At 32.8% G+C, this 20,453-nt stretch overlaps 3 protein-coding genes across 4 annotated transcripts; 2 read left to right on the top strand and 1 right to left on the bottom strand.

Moving 5' to 3' along the window:
* Positions 1-198: 198 nt before the first annotated feature.
* On the top strand, positions 199-7,017 carry LOC132905556 (TBC1 domain family member 9). Of its 2 annotated transcripts, none has more exons than XM_060956982.1 (19): positions 199-298; positions 1,337-1,503; positions 1,633-1,806; positions 1,880-1,976; positions 2,054-2,243; positions 2,322-2,398; positions 2,487-2,543; positions 2,616-2,820; positions 2,905-3,110; positions 3,197-3,483; positions 3,551-3,754; positions 3,829-4,160; positions 4,318-4,473; positions 4,543-4,728; positions 4,801-4,989; positions 5,136-5,298; positions 5,382-5,714; positions 5,790-5,911; positions 5,984-7,017. In XM_060956982.1, coding segments are annotated over exons 1-19 (3,366 nt in total). In that variant the 5' UTR covers positions 199-296; the 3' UTR covers positions 6,203-7,017. The 2 variants fall into 2 exon arrangements, with proteins under 2 accessions (XP_060812965.1, XP_060812964.1); XM_060956981.1 differs by lacking the exon at positions 199-298 and adding an exon at positions 305-468.
* A 523-nt stretch (positions 7,018-7,540) lies between these two features.
* Positions 7,541-8,296, bottom strand: LOC132905594 (small ribosomal subunit protein eS21). The gene is made up of 4 exons (XM_060957073.1): positions 8,173-8,296; positions 8,027-8,084; positions 7,764-7,899; positions 7,541-7,686 (listed from the first exon to the last, which is right to left on the bottom strand). The coding sequence occupies exons 1-4, from the start codon at positions 8,273-8,275 to the stop codon at positions 7,621-7,623; spliced, it is 363 nt and encodes a 120-aa protein (XP_060813056.1). The 5' UTR covers positions 8,276-8,296; the 3' UTR covers positions 7,541-7,620.
* Positions 8,297-8,668: 372 nt separating this feature from the next.
* Positions 8,669-20,084, top strand: LOC132904800 (ankyrin repeat domain-containing protein 29). The gene is made up of 8 exons (XM_060955510.1): positions 8,669-9,008; positions 10,373-10,483; positions 11,971-12,069; positions 18,014-18,112; positions 18,191-18,289; positions 18,424-18,621; positions 18,707-18,802; positions 19,022-20,084. The coding sequence occupies exons 1-8, from the start codon at positions 8,997-8,999 to the stop codon at positions 19,217-19,219; spliced, it is 912 nt and encodes a 303-aa protein (XP_060811493.1). The 5' UTR covers positions 8,669-8,996; the 3' UTR covers positions 19,220-20,084.
* The last annotated feature ends 369 nt before the right edge of the window (positions 20,085-20,453 follow it).

Below are 20,453 nucleotides of genomic sequence, written 5' to 3'. Positions count from 1 at the left end.
AATACGTTAACAATTATAATTGTAACAGATAATATTAACTTAAGAATTACATAATTATTTATTTATAAATTTTGATATAATGATTTATATGTCACAATAATATTATCTTTTTTATTATTTATGATCATATTTTATTCAATTTGTATAATATATAAGAAATGTTAAAATGTTTCTCAGAAGATGAGAAATTTTTTGTAAAACAAGAATATTGAATATTTAGTAACATTTCAGATTGAGAATATGGCGAAATTGCAAGAATCGACGCAGCTGACAACGACCGATTCGTAGTGGAGTTCATGTTAGTATTTATCTTTGGCAAGTATTTTTTTCTGCTGACCAGACGGCGAATTTGCTAGTGTCTTGGATAAAGTGTGTTTGAATTCGTATCGTTAGTGCCATATGTGCTGGAAGAACAGTGATCAATATGTGGGTGAAGCCACAAGAGGTTCTACTGGCAAATGCTCTTTGGTAAATTGATACGTGTATACGATGTTCAATGTTCTGTTACAATTACTGTTTACATCGTACGTCAAAGACAGCTGACAGACGTGCACTCAAGGATTTAAATAATTTTCGAGCGTTTATTTATTTGCCAGAGTTCTGCGAGCTTATGTATATGCTAGTATAAACAGAATAATAATTATCTTTTTTAATTAATTTGTCATTTTTGTATTGTATTTAACATAATATTATTTGTTTACATCTAGTAAATATATTTGACGGTATTAAACGTTACGTGTCCGTTAGATCTTGTTAGTTAGAGTTACTATCGTTAAAACCGTAAATCATCGCTAGATGTATTTTCTTACGTTATATATCATGCAATGTAGTAGTATAAATTATAATGCATTATATGTGGGAGGGTGTATATGATTTATTATCGATAACAGACATCCGCTCTATTGGAATCATTTCGCCAATTATTATCTATGACATAAATTCATTCTCATTCGGTGATATTTATGAATAAAATATAAATGAAAAAAGGTGAAAGATACCACTGATATTTATAAAAATATAAATGTAAAATTATGTAAAGTTGCTGCCTTTTTTTTTTTGTAATATTATGGTTTGCACAATAAAATTGTAGCCTTTACTACTGAAGTTTATTTGTCATATCTTTATTGTATTTTTTATGACTCATTTCTACTTTAAAGGATTTATGTACCATACAATTGAGTTTATAACACTTCACTTTTATGTATTTTAAAAATACTTTGACATTACACCAATTTTTTTTATTATGTTTTTTGGAATAAACAGAATTTATCTCATATGTTAAAGTGATCTTCAAACAGGAATGTTGTCTTTGAATTTTGTTGTCTTTGTCATGCAGGGTAACAGAACAAGCAACTGTATATTTTGTTTTACAACGCCGTAAAGGACATGGAAAGACAAAAGGCCTTACTTCTATATTGGTGGGGACATTGGATAGCGTTTTTGACACTAAACCTCCACCATTTAGGATATTACATCAAACGCCATCATCAGAAGTATATTGGGGTAAAATATTTCAATATAAATTAATAAGATAAAATACTTATATTTTTTATAATTTCTTCATATTATATTAGTATAAGAAATTGTTATTATAGATAAAAATCTTTTAAAAATAATTTTTTTAACTTATAGCAGTTGCATGTTCCCTGACACATGAAGAAATTTTACAAGATTGGGAATGGCTTCACTCGAACTTGATGGATACATTAACATCATTTGATACTGAAGAAGAAATAACTGAATTTGTTTGTTGTAAAATACAATCTATTATTGCAAATAATGTACCAGACTGTCAATTTGCTGACGGTAAGTTATTATGAGAAATTGATCAAAAAATAAAATTTTTGTATAGTATTACTGAAGTCTATGTTATCCACAGAAGAAGATCCAGAATCATTTAAAACTGTATCTTTTAAATTTCATCAACTTTTCAATATACCAAAAGAAGATAAATTGGTCAATTATTATTCATGCAGGTACTTGTATAATTAACTTAAAAGTATATAAAATTTCAGTAAGATTTAGAAAATCTCATAATGTTGTATCTTTTTAGTTACTGGAAATCTCGTTTGCCTAGACAGGGGTGGTTATATTTATCAATAAATCATATGTGTTTTTATGCCTATATATTGGCAAGAGAAACAAAATTAATTATAAGATGGGCAGACATTACTGAATTAAGCAAAACTAATTCCATCTTATTTCCAGATAGTATACGTGTTGTAACTAGAGACAATAAAGAGGTAAATAAGATATTGTGATTGTTTATTATTTATATTATTACATTATCTGTAGCAATCAATATTTTATTTCATTTTCAGCATTATTTTTCAATGTTTCTTCATAAATCAGATACATATTCGTTAATGGAGCAGCTTACAAATATTGCTATGAAAAGGTAACATTATTTATATACAATAGATAAGAGTGTAAGAGTATAGATAGAAAATGTGCTCAATAAATTAATGTTATTTTATCTTTGCTAGGCTTATAGATGAAAAAAGTGGCTTTAACGAAGATAGAGAACTATTAAATAAACTAAGGTATTTGAAGTCACTTACAGGTTTCTGAATAAAATTTGTGTACATTGATTATAATGATAATTATATTTTCAGCAAAAACGTACCTAAAAAACCATCCTTTTTAAAAAGAGATCTTGATGCAAGAGCACATTCTGAAGCTTATAGATTACAATTCAGACTACCAGGAAATGAAAAATTAGATGGTAGTATTGATGCAACATTATGGACACCATACAATAAAAGATATGTCTGGGGAAAAATATTTCTTTCCCAGAATTATCTTTGTTTTGAAAGCAGAGTAAATATATTAATTATTTTAAATAAATATAAATATGTATAAATTTATGTTTAATGGCGTAATTCAATATCCATTTCATTGTAGGTAAGAGGATTAGTAAGTTTAGTTATACCTTTAAGAGAAGTAAGGCTTATTGAACCAGCTGAAAATCAGTCAACTAGTACAGGAATAGATAAATCTATTCTAGTAACAACTGCTCGATCGTCGTTTTTATTTGCTCAGATTCACGATCGAGATTTTGTTGTTCAAAAAATATCTGAATTATTAGCAAAATCTAAACTATCAAATTTGTAAGTTTCCACTTAATATTTTTAGTTTTGACCATACAATTTAATATGTAATATGTCTATATAGTAATTAATATATTTTCAAATAGGAGCGTCGATTACGCATGTTCTCATAATAGTTTACATAGTGATAGCAACAATGAGGAAACTAAAACCGCTAATGACTGGAAACCACAACCACCATTAATGACTCTGTTTAAAGCTCCATTAAGCAATGAAGCGACGCTAAAACAAGAAGCTAAAGAAAAACAATGGGAACTCCATTTTGCAGAGTATGGTAGAGGTATTACAATGTACAGAACAACAGAGACAGCAAAACTTATAATCCAGGGTATACCACAGTCTCTTAGAGGAGAAGTTTGGCTTACTTTTTCGGGTAATGCAGTCAATATAATCATTACCATATAATTGAATGGTATGACATAGTTTCAATTTATTTCTAGGTGCGTTAAACGAAATGGTAATGAATCCAGGACTTTATAAATCGTTAGTTGACCAATCATTGGGTAAGTCTTGTCAAGCAAATGAAGAAATAGAACGAGATTTGCACCGTTCTTTACCCGAGCATCCAGCATTTCAATCTGACACTGGTATCAGTGCTTTAAGAAGAGTTCTTTCTGCATACGCTTGGAAAAATCCACAAATCGGTAAAAATTTTATTCGTGAAATTTGTCACTTTAAAATTTTCAAAAATTATTTAATCTTAATTGTCTTAAAACAGGCTATTGTCAGGCCATGAATATAGTGGCTTCAGTTCTATTGATCTATTGTTCAGAAGAATCTGCTTTCTGGCAGTTATGTAATGTATGTGAATCATTATTGCCTGATTATTATGACAGAAGAGTAGTCGGTGCTCTTGTTGACCAAGGTCTTTTAGAAGAGCTAGCTGCTGAACACTTACCAACTTTACATGCTAGATTGCAGGAACTTGGTCTCATTAAAGTTATATCACTTTCATGGTTCTTAACCATATTTTTAAGCGTTATGCCAACCAGTAGCGCAGTAAATATAATGGATTGCTTTTTCTATGATGGAGCGAAAGTAATTTTCCAGGTACAACATATTTTATGTACATATATTTTGTTTTTAGCTCCTTAATTATTTTTTATTAGTGAAGATATTGAATTTTATTGATATCCTTTCTAATGAATACAGAATAAAATACATACAGAAGAAATTTGAAGTAAACAGGTCTTTCTTCCTGTGTCAGATAGCATTGACAGTACTGGAGTGGAATCAGGATAAATTGTTAAATTGCTGTGACGATGGTGAAGCAATGCAGTTATTAACAGATTACCTTGGGGGTGTATTCAATGACGAAGGACTTATACTTCCTAGACCAGTTGATAGTGCTGCTCCTAATAGAGTAAGAACGCTTTTATGCATTAGTTATATTTACGGAGATTCATGATTTTATTTGTGTTTATTATTTTAGAGTATATCTGTTCAGACTTTAATATATGAAGCATATTCAAGATATGGATCTTTAACTATTGGTGGAATAGAAAGACTTCGTTTAAAACACAGGCTTAGGGTAGTTCAAAGTTTGGAAGATGGAATTGAGAAGAATGTGATTAGAAGTGTTATTGTTGATAAATATATGACAATGGAAGAACTGCAGGTATTAATATATTTAAGAAAGTATACATTCAAAAAACACAGATGCTTAAAAAACAATGATATCACTATCTAGGATCTGTTAAGTTTAGTAAGAGAAGAATTAATGAGTCAACGAAAATCTGAACCTGATCGTTATGATCCAACGCAGCCACCTTATGAGGCATATAAAGTAGATTTTGAACTATTTAGGATATTATTTGGTGGCTTGTCTCCATGGGGAAAATGTAGTCAAGCTGAATCTCTCGCCGCCCGATTATTTCGTGTAAGTTAATCGAATTTTGCAAAATAATTTTCTACTTTTAAGTGTAGCTATTTATAACAAAAAAAGAAAATTATGTGTGTATGTTAGTTTTATTGAATAAGATCAAGCAAATACAGAAAATGTTCATAAGTAGTATTGTATATCAGTTAATGGATCGTAACCGTGATGGACTACTGAACTTTCGGGAATTAGTACAAGCGATTGGTATGACCGCAACCGCAGATTTAACACAAAGATTAAAACTTTTATATACTCTACACTTACCACCATTACTTACACCTGTTGATTTCGAATCGCCAACGCATTCTGGTAAATATTATTTTATAATTCAAAGCATTATAATAAGAAACTGTTTATTGTTACTTTAGACAAGTTAAACATATCAATATTAGATGGTGCTGAAGTAGCAGCAGAAGCTACAGATTTTTTTGACAGTATGGAACAAAGCGTTGCTTCTTTAGAAATGCCAGTTAGTTTAGCGGAAGAACCGAGTATCGGTACTTTATCGCGGTCAACAAGTTTGACCAGCCAGGGAGATCAATCATGGGAAGTTCAAAGCATGGGAAGCTTACGCTCCATGATAGCATCCAAAGACAGCCCACTGGATCTTAAAACTGTGCCAAAAATGTCACAAAGACATTTCATTGCATTATGGAAAACTCTTTATGACATGTTCCCCGCACAACCAGAAGAACAAGAAACTTACCATTGTATAGCTTCAATAGGTAAATTATACATATATAAAAGTATTATTACTACTTGAATCCATATTAAATAAAAAACATTTTCCTTACATACAGGTACACTTTTACTCCAATTAGGCGATGTTGGTAAAAAGTTTTACGTCGGTCGAGATGAGTCTGAAGACAGTTTACTTTTGGCAGCTATTGCTGTTCAACAAACACCTTCAGCTGTGGAACGGGTAACATATTATTTATATTAAGTAAGTAATCTTAGAGTATATTATAAATTGTACATAAAACATGATTTTTAGTCACACGATCGCAATGGAAATCCGTCAAATGTAGTTGCATCTACTGGTCCAGATTGGTCAATAAGTGTCGAACAGTTCTTGGCATCTGCCTTAACAGGTCAAGCTATAGTTGATTTTTTTAGTAAAAGGGCAGATCTTTCAGAAGCGATTACAACTTTAAAAAATCGTAGGTTTAATCGCGTTCATTCCTTATCAGATACGCCTGTGTTAAATGTTTGATACGCAGGTTTAACTGTTTATAAGAATAGTGTAAGATATATGTAAAATTTATAAAGTCATAGATTGCCTTGTATAATTGACCAGTAATTTCGTTTCCTAAGGAAATTTCTACATTCATTGCAATTAGATAAATAAATCTTAGTTAAAAGATAGGTTTGTAATGTGCAAAATACATTTTTGTAAGAAAATAGTAGTTAACACGAATTTAAACAAAATTAGAATATAATGTTTCAATGCAGTAATTCAAGTAGCATCTAAATTTTACATAGTATTACTCTTATATTTTTTTATTGATTCCGAAATTACAGATATAAAAAACATTTAATCCTTTATGTTTTAGTATTATGTACTAATTTCCTATGAAGATAAAATTTTACTGCAAATGTGATTAAGAATTAATTATTCTTTCAAAAATATTAATCTTTAAACATATGTAAATCTATTGGCCTAATGATACAATATAATAATCATACTGATCAAAATCGAAAAATGGTATCAATAGAATATACTCAGGGTAATATTTTTGACATGTTAGTTCCAAATCAGTTCCATTACATTTCAACAATATTCATGCTTGAAGATAAAGTTCCCAATAAATGATACTAATATAATATAACTAAATATAACAGAAATATTTTTTAGAATTAAAGTGTATTGAATACTTGCAAGTTTCCATATTTTCCCAATTATGACGAGGGACATATGCACAAAATCATGAAATATTTTTATTCATTTAATATATGTACTGTTTAATCTCGCAAATATATTAAAAATTTCAAAACATTAAAAACAATAAAAAAAGTATTGTAAACTAATTTTTGATTACCAACAATTATAATAATAATTAGTGTGTGACAAATTAATATTTTAAAACAATATGGTAATCGATCAAGACTATACTTATACTATATACGTCCTTAAAACAATATTAGATAAATCTTCGAAATACTTAAGAATTTATACTATCTCTTATTATTCAAGACGTTACATACATAATACAAAGTTTAGAACGGATACATATTTTAAAACATTTATAAATGTTTTTGTTAAATGCAGTTAAATATTAATATTTGAAATCATACTTTTTTGACATATGTAACTATATTTTTTAAAATGATTTTTATTTTTATATAATCATTGCATACATAATTTTTTAAACGGAACTAGCGAAAAAAGTTATTCCATCGTAACAAGCATGAAATATCTAAAAATTTATCTTTCTGTATCATATATATGTATATAATGATCCATTATTTCATATGTAAAACTCTATGTACAAATCACATAATAAATGATATATATAATAGAACTTTCATAGAATTATATGTACAATTTAAGTTGGTAGTTTGATTCAGTAATACACATTGTATTAGTTTTTTTTTATATTTTTATTGAAAGAATAAAATAATTATCATAGATTAAAAATTTTTTGGTAATATACCATCATTTTTTGCAAGTCGTACCAAACAATCATCAGATTCACCCTGAAAAAATTAAGAAAGCAGCTATTTAAAAAAATGCTAATTTCTAACACTAATTAGTACGATATTAAATAACGTACCATACGACGAATAGCGCCACAAATTGCATACATCTTTTGAGAGTCAGTCATGCGTCCAGTTTCAGGATCAACATCAGCAATACTTAATTGAATAGATGCATGATCCTTGGCATGGATGATACGATTACTCGATGAGCTATAAAATACAATTTATATAAGATTTATAGCCGATTTAACGTTAATTTATAGCTATATTTGCACTTTTTATTTAAAGAAAGACATTGTTATATCATTAAAAGCAGCAATCCACGTGTATCACATACCATTTTCTTGGTATATACAAGTCAACGAGTACTCCGTTGTCGTTCTCCATTTTTATATCTGTAACAGAGTTTAAAATATATAATATATGCTATGTTTTGTACAGAATTATAATACTAGAAGCTTTTAAATTAAGATATATTCTTACTTATGATTGTTAAATGTGCAAGGTAAAATGGCTTCGTACGCAAAAGAACTTTTCCGACAATAGTACGTACACATTCAGAAACTAAAATCACGCTTACCAACATTGACAATAAGTGTCTATATATTTCTAGAAATTCAAATATATTTCTAATATATCCATATGAATGCATATTAATCTGATATTAATTTTACAGTTTTTATGAATGTAAAAATAATATTTGGAAACAATATAAACATTTAGTCGATTATATAATATAATTAATATAACAAAGTAACATATGAAATGACTCGCAATATTTCTTTACAAAGCAATAAAAGAATAAAATATTTTTATAAAATAGCAATATTTATAATGAGGAAAATTAAATATATAATGCGATATATCTATATTCAAATTAAAAATAAAAACAAGCAAAAAAAAAATTGCGCGTGGCAAGTATCGCCGCCAAGCGGACATCGAAGGAAATATTCCTTGTCTATATTACTGTCGTACAGTTCCATCGGGCATTCGGTGACTTGAAGTCATCCGGTAAATTATGATGCTTTTATGATGTGCCTTTGTATTTCGTAAACACGGTGAGGTGTGTTAATGTTCTGTTGCGCGTGTTTAAACAGACTGTGATACGAAAGTGTGTCCGATGTTAAAACATGTACCGTTTATTATATACATATTACAATTAAAGATAACACACGATATCTAGCCGAAAGTATGCTCGATGCACTGCGATGCAATTACAACATTAACGTTAAGTGCGCTTATATTTTTTCTCATAATAACAACAAAACGTTAATCGCGTCAGTTCCAGCTACACGTGTTCATCGAACATGTCTATGAAGGTGAGCTTCTTTCTGTTAAAATTCAATTATATTTCACTCATTACCCAATGTATGCATTTTACTATATCGATATGTTTTGAATGAAACATTGCGTGCCACGTTTTCGAATACAATTCGAAATAAACAGAAATTATTGTTCTAATATAATTTCGCAGATACTGTATGATACAGCTAATAAATCGGACGTATAAAATTTTTTATACTCGAAGAAGCAACTTTAGATAATCGAGCAAAAAGTTTAGACTTGAAATATTGTTCCTAGAATTTTAAATTGAAATCATCGTTTCAGGAAAAGATAAAATATACGTTCTCCGAGGAAAACGTAATTAATTTTTTATGCTCATCATTTACATATTCATGAAAATTATCACTTACCATTAAAATATACATGTTTAATAAAAAGAAGCTTTAATAAAAAATGACTTTGCTCGTGATCCTTTACGTGGCATGTATGCGCTTAAGAACATAAAACTAGATGAGATCAGATGAAATTTATGGCGGACTGATGTCACTTCTTAGCTGTGCAATAAGTCGCTAACACCTTGTCCTGTTTATTCTACGAACGAGTAAACACCGATTATGGGTTTTACAATATTTGAATATAACATACGCATGAATAAATAATTTTAAATGGTCACGATCATAGATTGTAGCGATCGATTAAGATCACGGGAAATCTTTTTATGCATTGATTGTCGCGCTTAACACTAGATGACCTAGAAACATAAGTTAGTGATGCTAAACAACGTAACATTGCACTTTGATAAACTTACACGATTTATCCATTGCATAAAGAAATTATTTACGTAGAACTTGTTTTGCTCAACTGGCTTTTAAATGAAATATAATACGCGCTCTTTTTCAGTATGTTTTTAGTACCTCTTGAGAGCAGAATTTGTTTGCTCGATATTTGCTTGCCAACTCTGTCCGTCGATTTACATTTTAATTATGATCTCGTTTCGTGATTTCATGGCGTACATGACGGATAAGCATTCTGTTTCGATTAATTCCGTTAATAGGTGCTCTCGCTGAGATCAACATTCGAAAGGTGTGTATGTATGCGTTCTAAAAATATTGAAAAGTTTCACGTGAAAACCAGAGAGAGAAATTGTGAAACACAGAGCATAGCTTCGTAAAATGCGATTTCAGTTACAGTCGAACAAGTTTAGTTCATCTACCGTCCTTAATTATGATTGCTTAATCGATACGTGGTTGACAGGGGACCATAAAATATTCTTTTCGTAAAAGTAGTCGAGAAAACGAAACGAAATAGAATTAGGAATAATATCAGAAAAAGTGACTGGTGTATAGAATAAAAATTGCTCCAATTTTAAAACGATCTTTATTTCTTTCTCTGTCTATAGAAAGAATCACCTTGGGACGTAGAATTACATTTGGCAGCGGCACGTGGCGATGCGAAGCGTCTTCGAGTTCTCCTCGATTCTGGTCGCGTCCATGTCGATTGCAAAGATAAGGTAAATCAAGACCATCTTACGCAACTGAAGTAATATTATTAACAAAATTTTACAGATGGCAAGTAATAATTATCAACAAGTCAGAATATCTTTGCATAACATTAACGAGCTTGGTAATAACACAAATTAATTCTTACCAGCAAATCCTACAAATTCTAAGTTATCTGTATTATCCTATTTCACGAAGGATTATAAAATTGTAAAAGAAGAAACCTATAATCCATTAATTTGTAATTTGTCAATTTACTAATATTATTATATAATAAGTTTATTATGTAAGAGAGGAAAGGTATATTCGTTCTCATTGGCGCATCTACGAAATCATCGACATCGAACCGATAGACACCATAGGAAATCAGTTATCGGGCGACGATCTGTCGTTGGGTCAATCGTTTCATTATGCAAATAACGACGCATGGTTGAAAGAGCGAATTCAAATAACGTTATTCCTAGTTTCAAAAGTGGCTTATTGGATTACGCACGGATATTCGTTCCACTTTGGCAGACGATCAAATTTAACCCGCTATATTCGGGGGAATTTGGAATTTGGTCAAGAGAAGTAGCGATTTTAACGTTAACCTTCTTTTAAATGTCATGGCGCCGTTTCCGTTTGCCCACGACCATTTAAAGGATATCTTAAGTCATTTTCCTTTGCTAATTTTCAGACGATCGGTTAAATTAATCGCGTCATTAAGGATCGGCCTTCTCGATTGGTCGTTACATCAATTGAGGAACCTTACTAACAATCGCCGCGTTATTGCGCTAAATTACTGATGCAGCGACGACGCGTGATTCGACACACGGGAAATATATAAAAGAAGCGCAGAAAGTAGAGACAGTTTGAAACAAGCGTAAGATACTGAAGGAGTTACACGATAGATTTACGACGCTTAATTGCCTGTTTAATGATACTGGTTTGTAAGAGTAACCACGATACTTGCTCCGTTCAAATCAATTAGAAAGCAATGCAGGGGAGTTCTCATTATGGAGATCATATCGAGGTGCGCGCGACTGCGCACAGATGAATTTATAAACACTTGAATTTAAGTTTTTTGATATAAATTTGATTAAAAATGAAAGGAGAGAAAACATTAAATATTTCTGTATTGGTTTTTTTTTTCTTATTTTATTTTGGTTTTTTTACAATTTGTCCTTATGGACATTTGGTAAAGTGTTATATCTTATTGGTGAAAAGAAAATAAAATAAAAATAAATATAGCATGTGGGTGGCTACCCCCAGCGGGGTGCCAGCTTCGTTTTTTTCTAAGTTATATCTTTCATGATATTGGTTTATTAGGATTAAACTGTGCATCTTTATGCAAATTCATATTCTTACAGATAGGTACACGTAAAGAATTTCAACTCGAATGAAAGAATATTTTATTTTCTAAATGTACGTACTTTACGATTTGTCACAAATGCACAGATATCCAAGATCTAATTACGATTGTTACTGACAGATCATTAACCAGGTAATTCGTTTTCAGGATGGAACGACTCCTTTAATATTGGCCGCCGCCGGAGGCCACATCGAAGCGGTCACCGAATTGCTGCAACAAGGGGCGGATCCTAATGCCAGACGGCTGGTAAGTCCTGAGTACACGTAGCCGGCCCATGAATGAACTAAGAATGAATGAAACCCGCTGAACGTGTACGTCCTGGCAACCCCGTTACCCACTGAATGGAAATACTCTTTGTGACCACAGAAAGTTATAGTTTCAATTGATCTCTTCGACCCTTTTGCGATCTAGTAGACGAGTGAAACTTTTTCCTAAACTTTTAGATTTCTTAATAAATTAGGAGAAATTATTACAAGTCGTTTCGTTAAAGCATTCTGGAGAGAATTTTAATAATTGGAAATTAGAAAAAGACAATTATTATCTTCGCGCTCTATAAACATTAGGGTGCTGCATAAATTCTGTCCGCCTCGACAGATGGTGTATAATAGGTAAATCATATAAATGTAAATCCGAAGATTTTGATAAAAGAGGTATTCGCATAGGTGAATGTTGTAAATTAAATTTATCTCTGATTCTGGCAGACAGAACTTACGAAGCAATCTAATAAAACAATATTTGGATGTATACCATGGCATTGGGGTTTGAGCAAAGTACGAGTGCAAGATGCAAACACGATTACTCTCGAAAAACCAATTTCACGGCATCTCGCCATCGTGAAAATTTGAAATCTAAAATTTACGATATGTATTCTGGAATTTAATTTCATTTCCTTCGAAGTAACTAGCTTTGATACTATTTCTACCTTTATCTTAATTCCTATCATACGATGATACCGTGCTCTACTCATATCCGATAATAAAACAAATTTTTACAAATCACGTTACATTCTCGATAATTATAATCTTGGTTTAGGAGGAGAAACAAGTGTGTAACCTTCCTATCCTACAGTCTCTACTTTTTCGAAAATAGAAACGAAAGAAGACGCGATCTTCTCTGGTCTACTCACACAGAGCTTGGAAAGTCTGTGCGACATAAAAAGCTCGTCGCTTGTAACTTGTAATACGAGGCACCAGGAAGCGGTCGAGTGGCCTTTTTTAAGTGGCTCGCGACGATTTATCGCTGAGCCCACGTATACTCTCGGTGCAATCGAGGATCACGGTATTGTATGCAAATCTAATGGAACACAGGGCACTGTCGCGATTTTCGGCCACGGAATGTCCGCTTAACATTCAATTAGGAGAAATACTTAAACGCGTGATTCATTAACTAAATCATCGATAATTTAGGCAAGCTACCTGTCGTCATTACGATTATTGGTTTATTTATTATCTTTTTTCTTTGGTAATGTATAAACGAATTTGATCGTAGAAACGGCTCCGTTTAAAAGAAATTATTAAAAAATATGTACCTACATAATAGTAACAATGGCTACAGATGAACACGATTAAAAAGATGAAACCTAAGCAGTGACTTGTTTCATCCGTTAACATGTATTTTTTATGTACATTTTTACATCTTAATATTTTCCATAAATGCATAAACATCCGCAGTGTAACGATGACTCTCAAAACTTTCTTTCTCCTTGATGATTCTCATACGAATCTCTCGACTCTTCCACGTGCATTCTCCGAATCTTTCCTCGCTCCCTACCGATACTCTAATATAAACGTTTATTCGATTCTCAAAATTATTTATCAACCATACGAATTCTCACGTTTCTTACAATCCAAATAATATTCGTATATCCTTCCTTTCTTTAGGTGTAAAAACATCGACGTGCAAATACGTGACTCGAGATGTAGTCTCGAAAAAAGGAAAAAGAGGTCGAAATAGCCTTTTTTGGTATTCGAGACCAAGCGACGATGTTGTATAGGATGAATTACGCAAACGCGAGTTATGTGAGCTAAACGCGTGTTGACCCGTTACACAAACGATGCCACGTAGTTTCACTTCCAGAATTTATTTTTATTGACACCTACTCTAGTAGCTCTCTTTGCTTAGTCAATAGCCTAAAACTAGACTCGGTTGCCATTGATATCTATTTCCAACGGTTTATCGGTGATTTAGATGAATTCTTGATCGGTTCTAATTATCAAGAGAGAAAGAGAGAGAGAGAGAGAGAGGAGAGTCAACCGAGGAAAAGTAGATGCTTGAATATAAATGCGGGAGAGGCGCAATTAATCGCGAGTCGTTCTGGTTATTTCTGCGAGTCAGCGATCTTAAGTCGCTCGATTATTTGTCCGATAGGCGAGTTTCTAATTTATATTAGAGATTGGAAAAGCCTTCTCCCGAATCGAACAAACAGCGTGACTATTTCGTTTTCCATATTAGAAAATAGGGTTATCTCTGATTTTTTAATTAAGCATTGTGATTCGTGACGAGCACGTTCCTCTTAACCATGCTGACGTGTTTCAAAGCGTATAACAAACGTGTGGTGACATATAGATGACTGCTAAACTAAAATCTAACTTAATCAAGATTGATTTTTCTTTATTATTAATTTTCAATTTCAATTATAGAAATTTTGTAGTTAAGGGACGACCGGTTTAAAGATTATTTGTTTAATCGAAGGAGATATGCAATAACGCAAAAAGTCAGCAAAAGTGAACGTTGAAAACTATATACAACAAAGGAAACCGATAGCATCGAAAGCTCAAACGCGAATTCATTAACGCCGGTCAATTAACCATAGCTCGTTCTGTAGTTTCTAAAAAGCGCGACCTGAATATAACGGACGATTTTTTCCCTCGTAAATAGCTTCGCTGCTGGCGCATAAGATACCTATATAAAATACGCCTATGTATACCGTGTATAAGCACATTCAAGGTTGCTGAAGCGAAGCATGATAGGTTGCATCGCGGGTATACGCCAATTCGCGTGTTTCTAATACATTTTAGCAGCGACGTCTGCCGTAATGTGCGACCAGCCGCGTAGAACGATTCACGTGCAGCGCGTCTAAACGCGGCTTCTGCACAAATTACCGGTATCAGCTTGAAAATCGTGCGTGGGCGTTCGTGACACACTGATCCCTTAAGTTTGGCCTCGTTCAAGAAACAGACTTTCGACCGGTTCAAACAAATCTTTTTCGTGGCTACCAGCAAATATCTTGTTACTCGAGTATCGAGTTTCCTGCATTCTACGTTGCATCCTCTATCAATGTTTTCGTTTTCAAATGCTGGTCAAGCTGGCTTCACTAACTCGATCCAGTAGTAGAAATATTTCTTTCTTAATTTAAGGTTATGTTCCACCCGTGAAGAGATTTCCGTAGTTAGATACCCTTCTATGAAATATTATTTTTTAGCTTAATTTATGAGGACTTAAACTTAAAAGTGCATTCCGAAACTAAAGATCTGGTATCTAACACGGCTGACTTATCGTAATCTTATCTTGTTCATATATATTGGCCCAAATACCTATTATCTGAGTCATGAGTTCCCGAAACTATTACTCTCAATTTTTATCGCTCACGAAAACGAAAGATTACTAGGAAGATGAAAGAGATTGAAAGTTTCCAATTCTCAAGTATTTATTTTTTCAGAAAGCGTTTATTTTCACACGAAAAAAATCATCGGTACATACGTTATCGATACAACAATACGTTCGTCGTTTCTTCGAGATTCCCGAACATACCGATCTAACGGAAATTTTCCAAACTTCACCGGCGCTTCATAAGAATTTCAAATAAGCTATCAAGCTCGTAGCACGCGAAAGCGTGTTGTATCGCATAAATACGGCAGGCGCGATAAAGTAGCGTGCGTTGGAAAGCAAATTGCGCGCAGGAAGTAATAAGTCCATTATAAATCGGCGATGCCCATCATCCGTCCGAGCATCCTCTCCGTTTTGAGCGGCACGCATTCATTGATACGATCATCATCTACCGGGGACCAGGGTGCAATACGCGCCGCAGGTACCATGCACCATTTGCCACTAATTACCGCGTTCGCCCGCGGTAGATTCAACAAATTAATTAAACTACAGGGCGAAGGAGGTTTAAACTGGTATCAAAAATAACTTTGACCTTTTATCCCGTCCTACTTTACGCTCGTTGCTTGCACCGCAGGATTTCTACATCTGTACTTGTACTTACAGATTCTTGTTTTACGAAATCAGCGCCAGATAGCTGTTTGATAAGCGTATTTCTCGGAAATCGTTGATAGCGCCGAATTACCTTCAAGTTTGACCCTTGCTAAAGATTAATTTCTACAAAATAAACCTGGAGTTCTTAATTTTGAAAATTGTTTGAACATTTATCATCAACAGGATTCTCTTACACGACAGGTTGTCGATATTTGCGAATTTACAAGTAACAACATTTATACAATTTTCATGTACGATTTCGGTTCTGTTATTACCGAGTATCGGTGTTGATAACTTGTAAAATTTCACTAACAATATTAATTCAATCGTGTACGAGAGCTCAGATTAGTATGACTGTAGTATTTAATTATAAGTCGTTAAGAACTGGAATAGTATATCATTCCCAAGATCCTCGACTATGACGTACGTACGCGTGATCGAATGCAGGTTGAGTGGAGTAAAAAATATTCAACCACGACGGCGACTGTTACCGTGACTAGAGACAGGTTGATCGTCGTTATAGAATTTCTGCGGTTTGTAATGGATAGGTATTATGTCTCTTGGATTGATATGCTCGAGAAAACATTGGAACTCCGTGAAACGCGTGCAAGTGTGCACCTAGAACACTGTGGTAGTTTCTCTACATAGAACCATAAACGAAATATATGTATGTACACGCAACGAAAAAGGGGAACGTAGCCTAATTCGAACGACAAATCGATCGAGATACCTAGTTTTTTCGGCAGCGATTATCGATGCTTCAAGGCAATGAAACAACGTCAGTGAAAGTGCATATACATATAGCTGACATTTGAACAGGTTCGGTTTGCATCGGTCTGAACACATGCTGTTCCTTTCGTGGATATTCGAAACGCACACCAGTACTTTCTCTCCTTTACCAATGGATAGATATTCGATTCGAAATCGCTCTCTTTTTATTCGATTATTCGAATCCAACATTTATCTTCTAATTGTTCTCTTTGTAAATCATCAGCGGATATTGGAATTTTACGTTACAATGATAGAAATATTCTATTACGATCAGAATAGAGTTCAATCGATAGTACATTAATTGTTCTGAAGACATTAAATAAACAGTCAGGTGTCAATTCTTCATAAACGCAGGAAGGACATATCTGGCGTATTATAATAGGTACTGTGTCGCGGCAAAGGCGACAGGATGTCGCTCTCGCTGTCAATTATCCGCAGGTATCACCATCACAGAAGGAACTGACGATAGTAATAATAAATTCGGTTTGAATATATACAGGTAGAAAGGCGCGTCTCATCGGGGATAATAAAATGAAAAATTCATGGATTATTCATGCGGAACTTGAGAAGAATGTGACATTTGAACACCGAATGTGCTACTAATTATTCAGTTATATATATGTGTGTTTGACATTCAAAATAAATGACCGAAATTTTACACTATTTTTTCAGGTAAAATTGGACTTTTAAACACTTTTGGAATATATTGATATTCTGGAATTTACGTAATTATTATTATTACCGCTTTCGAAAGTGTAGAAGCGTTTCATTGTTTCTTCGACAATCTCTATTTTCAGCTTTCTCTTCGTACTCCGATAATCGATATCGATATACTTTTTTGGGAATCGTTGTTCTCTTTTCTTTTTGTCAACATCCCCGAGCATTCTACAAACAATAAAAATAGTATATTTAGTCAAGTTTTATAGACAAAGCTACGATTTTACACTTCTATGAATCCTACAGTAAATTCTTATAGATATTTTTAATTACAGCAAAACAAACTTCAGTATTATAACGTTGACACTTTGTACCCAAGTTATTTCTATATTTTATTCTACTGTAACGTATTCTACTCTGTTTACAGAAATAGCAAAACAGTAATCTTAGATAGATCGTATGTCTTCTTTCCGTGCCATAAAATTCGAGAAGCTTTCTGGCACTTTATACAATTGCCTCGACGTCCTATTCAAATCTTTTACACTGTATTTTTTTTTATTTTTAGACTGGTACCACGGCGTTGTTCTTCGCCGCTCAAGGTGGCTACATGGACATCGCCAGCCTTCTGTTGGAGCACGGTTCCATCGTCGACTCTTGCAGCATAGTAAGTTGTACCGTAGTAAAGAGTATCGTGTAGCCAGGTGAAATGGAAACGTTCGACAATTTCTGGTTGCGATTGCAGGACGGCGGTACCCCACTTTTTGTCGCGTGCCAGTGCGGTCACCTAGATGTTGTTGAGGGACTGATTGAAAGAGGCGCCAATCCGAACGCTTACATGAAGGTGAGCTGGTTTGGTTGGACTTTTACGATAAAGAATGTCGTTCATCAAATATAGAAGAATTATTCCTAACTTATAGTTAGCGACTATCGAATCAAAGAAAGAAAAAAAGGTAACAATTTGCTTAATATTTGTAGGATGGGGCCACGGCATTATTCATTGCCGCTCAAAATGGCCACTTGCGTATCCTAGAGGTTCTTCTGGAGCATGGGGCAAAAACGGACGCGGCAAGAACCGATGGTGCCACGCCTTTATGGATAGGAGCGCAAATGGGACACGATCACGTTGTGAGGAGGCTTTTGAAAGCTGGTGCGAAGGTCGATGCCACCAGACACGTAAGTCGAGAATAATCGGACAAAGAGAGGAAGCTGGAATCGACTTTTCAAAAGAATGGTTGGTGTAGAGTGTTTTCTTTTGTAGGATGGCGCGACCCCGCTATTCAAGGCGGCTCACAAGGGCCATACCGCTGTTGTAGGCGAGCTACTCAAGTACCGTCCATCTCTTGGTATTCTTCCAGTAAGTACAAATGTCTCTTAAACTGAAACTCAAAATTCTCAACAAATCTATAAAAATCACAGCCAATATATAATATTTAACAAAAATTACAAAAATAATTTATAAACAATTATGAAAGATATATCTATGTTAGATACTGTAGGGTATAATAATTCTAATGATAATGTGTTCTGTTTGCTATAGTTCATTTAAAATTACAAAAGATAATTACTGTTTCAGAATGGTGAAAGTGCACTGCATGCAGCTGCATTAACAGGACAAATGACTGTTACAAGACAGCTGGTAGGTGCAGGAGCGGATCCTTTACTCGTGAACCAAGAAGGTATCACGCCGCTTCAATTAGCTATTAGGCACTCACAGACACAGGTGGCCAACTATCTGAAGGATAAAGTTAGAACGCGAACGGGAACGTCTTAGCAAAATACGCGTTTATCACTTACGTGCTAAAATAGAAATTAAGGTGAAAGAACGAAGAGGGAAGAATATACAGACCAGTGAAAGAGATCAGTATTTCTAAAGAAAATGTAATATATATACATATAATGTATATATATACTTTAGACATAGTTTGTATACAAAATGATCAAGTGATTACATCTTCATCGTATTTCGCGTAGCGTTAAATAAGATTCAAAAATAAGCGAGATGTTGATTTATGCTACAATCATAAGACTGTGGTTTAAAACTCCATCATTTTCTTAAAATTGTTTGTTCAGTGTGTATATATATTTGGATAAATATAAAACACATCCTATAGTATTTAAAAATAGGTAAAATATATTTTAATGTATTCTCTTGTTGTAAATATTTTACAACGTTGAAAGTTCTAAAAAAACACTCATCGATGTAGACGGCATACATCCCACAAAGTTAGCTTTGCGCTAAAACTATATATCTTGTTAATACTGAACTTGTGGTTACATAAACATAATATATATATATATATATATATGTACCTTTAAATAATACAATCATTTTGTTCTAATTGAGGGTTCTATAAGACTGATTGATTTGCCTTGAAAAAGAGAGTAAAATTTAATGATTCTTTAGTACTATGTCTATTTCTTCTTGTTGATTTATTTATATATTATATTAGTGTTAACGCGGTGCGCACAGAAAAAGGGAGAGAAAATATATTTCATGTTCTTAAACTATTCTCTATGGTGATATTAAGATATTTTATTTAGATGTATTATGTTATTTAGATGTAATGAAATATATTTATAATTGCTTGTTTGATGTTACTTTATAATATAATAAATACATTTACTGTTTTCCCAAAGTGTTATGTTTATTTATAGCAATTTATTGAACGAAAAGCAAAAAATGTTTAGTCTATAAATTTAAAATAATACAGAAAATACTTTCGTTAACCACTATCCTTCCTTTATAATTACATGCTGATAAAATTACATATAAATATAAAACTTTTCTTTTTTTTCATTTAGTATTACAGAAATTTAACTTTACATTCCAACTGTATCTTTTATTATCAAATTGCAATTAAATATAAATCATTTTTTCGAAATATATATTTAAGTAATAACTTTTAATAGCATGTGATTATATTGATAGTTCACAAGTGACAATTTGTCCTTGATATAAATATAACTATTGTTTATGCAAAAAAGGAAGCATCGTAGTTTTAAAA

Source organism: Bombus pascuorum, chromosome 3, assembly GCF_905332965.1.
Source record: "Bombus pascuorum chromosome 3, iyBomPasc1.1, whole genome shotgun sequence".
In the NCBI taxonomy this organism is placed as follows: Eukaryota; Metazoa; Arthropoda; class Insecta; order Hymenoptera; family Apidae; genus Bombus; species Bombus pascuorum.
The sequence above is the reverse complement of the archived record's forward strand: the minus strand, read 5'-3'. Positions and strand labels throughout refer to the sequence as shown.